At 36.9% G+C, this 4,409-nt stretch overlaps 1 protein-coding gene across 1 annotated transcript in view; it reads left to right on the forward strand.

The window, feature by feature from the left end:
• Positions 1-1,434, forward strand: part of LOC103387776 (cadherin-11) — a 15,410-nt gene extending 13,976 nt beyond the window's left edge. Inside the window, exon 9 of the mRNA XM_017037150.2 lies at positions 418-1,434. Within this exon, the coding sequence (XP_016892639.1) occupies positions 418-777 (360 nt within the window). The 3' untranslated portion in view covers positions 778-1,434. The remainder of the gene's footprint in view (positions 1-417) is intronic.
• The last annotated feature ends 2,975 nt before the right edge of the window (positions 1,435-4,409 follow it).

Raw genomic sequence — 4,409 nt, forward strand, 5'->3', positions numbered from 1 at the left:
TCTCTCTCTCTCTCTCTCTCTATCTTGTCTGTCTGTCTAGCTATCTGTCTAGACTCAATGTCGTGACATATTTCAGCCAATGGGGAGGCAGTGCCCCTCCTGCTCCTCCGCAAACTCCACCTATGCTGATAATATGCCTTTGTGTGTACTGCACGGCTTGTGCCAACTGCACGGCTTGTGCCAATTTTTCCTCACTTTTTTCACAACCCTAAAGATACAAACCTTTTGCAAGGATGCTCGGTGTATACAAAATGCGAAGGACAATGGGATGGTTAAACTGTCAGAAGGCTTTTATGTAATATATTGTATAAATATATGACAGAATATAATTGTTAAAAATATTTATATAACTAATCACCCAGGCAAATAAATATATAAGTATTTGAAGCACTTTGCTATCCTTTCTATTGTTTCCAGAATCCAGATAGTGCCAATGGTTTCCTGCCAAGAAAGGATATCATACCAGAGCTTCAGTATTCCATTAGACCCGGTATTGACCGCCCTGCAGCGAACAGCGTGGATGTGGATGACTTCATCAAGACTCGAATTGCTGAGGCGGATAGTGACCCAACTGCGCCTCCTTATGACTCTATTCAGATCTATGGATATGAAGGAAAAGGATCATTGGCCGGTTCATTGAGTTCCCTGGAATCTGTCACAACAGAGTCTGATTTGGATTACGACTATCTGCAAAGTTGGGGCCCACGGTTTAAGAAGCTGGCGGATCTGTACGGGACAAAAGACTTCTCTTCTAATGAGGATGGTAATGACTTATAACAGTTGTCTTACTAAGTGGATGGCCCTCCTGATTTTTGATTCACCGATTCCCAGTTCTCAGCTGTTACCATCAACTGACCAGTTCAAGCTAATTTGGCCATGGCTTTTTTACAGCTCTTCCATTCATTGTATTAACTTATTAATCTAGTACAGTTTATTAATAAACAAAAAAAAAAAAAGAATTATTGAACCCTAATTGGCTCTCCCTTTACCCCTCATTGACCTTTTCACTTAATTTTTGCTTCTTTTGATTTCTATCAATTTTAGGAAAGTAGGGTTTGGTAACTTGTTTTATCGAGGAAAAATACAAGCAAAATAGCAAAATGTATTTGAATCATAAGGTAGTCATGCGAGATGGCTACTAATCAGTTCATCTGGGTTCCTGAGAAAGAAAGTGTTGTTATCCATAGGAGTTCAGAGTAGGATGGATAGATAACTTTGTAGCTTTTTTTCTACACAAGAAGGAGGCAATCAAAAAAGAAATAATAGTTGGAATACATGTTGTTTAGTTTAAATTTACAATTGAGAAATGTGTGTAAAAAGGCTCATACTGCTTTTTTTCTTAAATTTGTTGTGTGTAGCCTTTAACTGGTTCTGTGGTTTATGATAGACTCTGGGTTGTCAATTCTTTAAAGATGCATATTACAGCATATTCAAATTATAGTGGCCTTAAACAACACACCAGCGTTTTATTCTTTACATCCGTTTTCCACTCTTCCCTGCAACAATCATTTGATTATCAGTCCACCAACAAATGATCTCATTTTTATTTCAGTGGACCATTAATAATCCTGTTGAGTGAAAAGCGATGAGCTCTATAAACCGCCTTAATCTAAATAGATACTTTTGCAATGCAATACATTTTTCCATGCTTTTTTAAAAATCTCTAAAGTATATCTACAAAGCAAATTATTATCTGTTTTATCTATGTACGGAGCAATGTGTAGGCCTCTGGTAAATCACTTTTGGGATCCAACGTGTACTTCTGTACACTCCTAAAATGTGTTTTGTTTTTGTTTTTTTGTTTTTTTTTTCACAACCCTAACTACATTGGGTCTTTAACAAAAAATCTCAACAATGGGGAAATAGCATTGTGCTTGCTCAAATGTACAGGGGTCGGAACAAAAATGTGCTGCTTGAGCACAATTGTTCTTGCTCATTTTTAAGTGTTATTATTATTTCATTGGTTATACTTGCAATTGTTATTTTTAATGTAATTATGATTCTGACTTATTTTCGGATGCAGGTACATGGGAAAAAATTCTTGTACAGTATATGCACACATGTATTTAGTTGTAGCAGCTCAGATTCCAAGTTGTCTAAACTGAGCATACATGGTATGATTGAGTCATGCTTAGACTGCTCTGAGACGTGTACTGCCAAACTTTAAGTCTGATCTTGGTTTATTGCTTATGTGGATGAGACAATTTTCCCGTTTCTTCTTTTTTATCAGTATTATTATTATTTTGTCCATTTGTCTTTCTCCTTATTTAAAATAAAAAAAAATACCTGTCTGTTTGTTGCAACGAGATGGGACCTCCTTTTTATTCTCTTTCGAGTTTTGTGATACCAATTTGTACAATTTAAAAGTTATTTTAGTATACACGGATTATTAACATTTTGAGATAAAATTAAAAAAAAATGTGACAGCATCACAGTTATATTTTTTAAAAATTGTATTGTTGCTCTACTGTGCTTCAATTTCTGAAGCAACAAAAACCTTTGAAATAAATGCTTTTTATAAAGACGACACTTTCTCTTCTGTTTTAAATGTTATTTTGGATTTTGTTACCCATAAGACAGTGGTTCTTCATTATTTTCTGTCATGCCCCCCGCTTGGGGACACAAATGTTTTCACGCGCCACCCCCCAAAACCGCAAATTGAAATTCTATTAACAACCTAAACCTGAAAACATGTATATTTTTATCTGTACTAACCAATGTATGAGTTGCTGCCACCTAGTGACTGGAGGCTTGTTATCGTTCAAGCATTATAGAAGTAGTACACTTCTGTCTAGAATAGATTTAATTAATAACTAATTATATATATAATATACTGTATATTTATATTTATATTTATATTTATTATATATAATATATAATCTAATAACTGTGTTATTAGAATAGATAATACTGACATCTAGTATTACACTGGATGCCACCCCGGCACCTCACCGCACCCCTCCCCCCAACCCACTATTTGAAAAGTACTGCCCTAAGACAATACAGTGTTCCCTCTCTATATCACGATTCTCCTTTTGCTCCCTCAGTACATCGCAGGTTTTTTTAATATTTCGTGATATTTTATGGTAAAAAATTTAATTTCAAATATTTTCATCTTTTTGTATAAAAAAGTAAATGTTCTAGCCTAAAACGAGAAAAACAGTACATAAATAAACAAAAAGACATTTTGCAACACATACCTACAGGGTAATGCAAAAAAAAAACATGTGCAATACATACGGAAAAATGATATTTGGGTTGGGAAATCTAAGATACCCGCATGTCATGTGTGACATATGTATATATACAGTGAGCATTTCATTAATGTAGGTTAATGACACAGTGCGGGGCTGCTGTTGTTCTTGTGTTACCAGCACGTTCAAAATGAATTTTACTTAATTGCTGGGGGCAAATTTCCTTTTCTTTTTCATTTTGATTAAGTTACAGAATGAGTAGTCTTGAAGAAGAAAATGAAAATGCCATGTGGACAACTGATTTTATCTACAGTGGTTATGGAGAGTATTCAGACTCCCTTAAATTTTTCACTCTTTGCTATATTGCAGCCATTTGCTAAAATCGTCCATCCATCCATCCATTTTCATCAGCTTATCCGTTACCGGGTCGGGGGGCAGCAGTGTCCACCCAAATCACACTGCACCGTACCAACCCCTCTGAACCTTCCTGCGGGTGGTGAGTCCACTAAAAGGTATTAACCACCCTAAACAGGATTCAAACTTGCCCAGGAGGTGAACCCTGGGGTTCCACACCAATGACAGAGACATTGCCTCTGGGCCAAAGCGCCACTGCTAAAATCATTTTCCTTTTATTTCCTCATTAATGTACACACAGCACCCCATATTGACAGAAAAACAGAATTGTTGATATTTTTGCAGATTTATTAAAAAAGAAAAACCGAAATATCACATGGTCATAAGTATTCAGACCCTTGCTCAGTATTTAGTAGCAGCACCCTTTTGAGCTAAAACAACAATGAGTCTTCTTGGGAATGATGCAACAAGTTTTTCACACCTAGGTTTGGGGATTATCTGCCATTCTTCCTTGTAGATCCTCTCCAGTTCTGTCAGGTTGGATGGTGAACGTTGGTGGACAGCCATTTTCAGGTCTCTCCAGAGATGCTCAATTGGGTTTAGGTCAGGGCTCTGGTTGGGCCATTCAAGAATGGTCACGGAGTTGTTGTGAAGCCACTCCTTGGTAATTTTAGCTGTGTGTTTAGGGTCATTGTCTTGTTGAAAGGTGAACCTTTGGCCCAGTCTGAGGTCCTGAGCACTCTGGAAGAGGTTTTCTTCCAGGATATCTCTGTACTTGGCCGCATTCATCTTTCCTTCAATTACAACCAGTCGTCCTGTATTGGACAGGTGATGAGCAGTGCCTGGTTTTCTCCACACATA

Source organism: Cynoglossus semilaevis, chromosome 12, assembly GCF_000523025.1.
Source record: "Cynoglossus semilaevis isolate Cse_v1.0 chromosome 12, Cse_v1.0, whole genome shotgun sequence".
NCBI lineage: Eukaryota > Metazoa > Chordata > Actinopteri > Pleuronectiformes > Cynoglossidae > Cynoglossus > Cynoglossus semilaevis.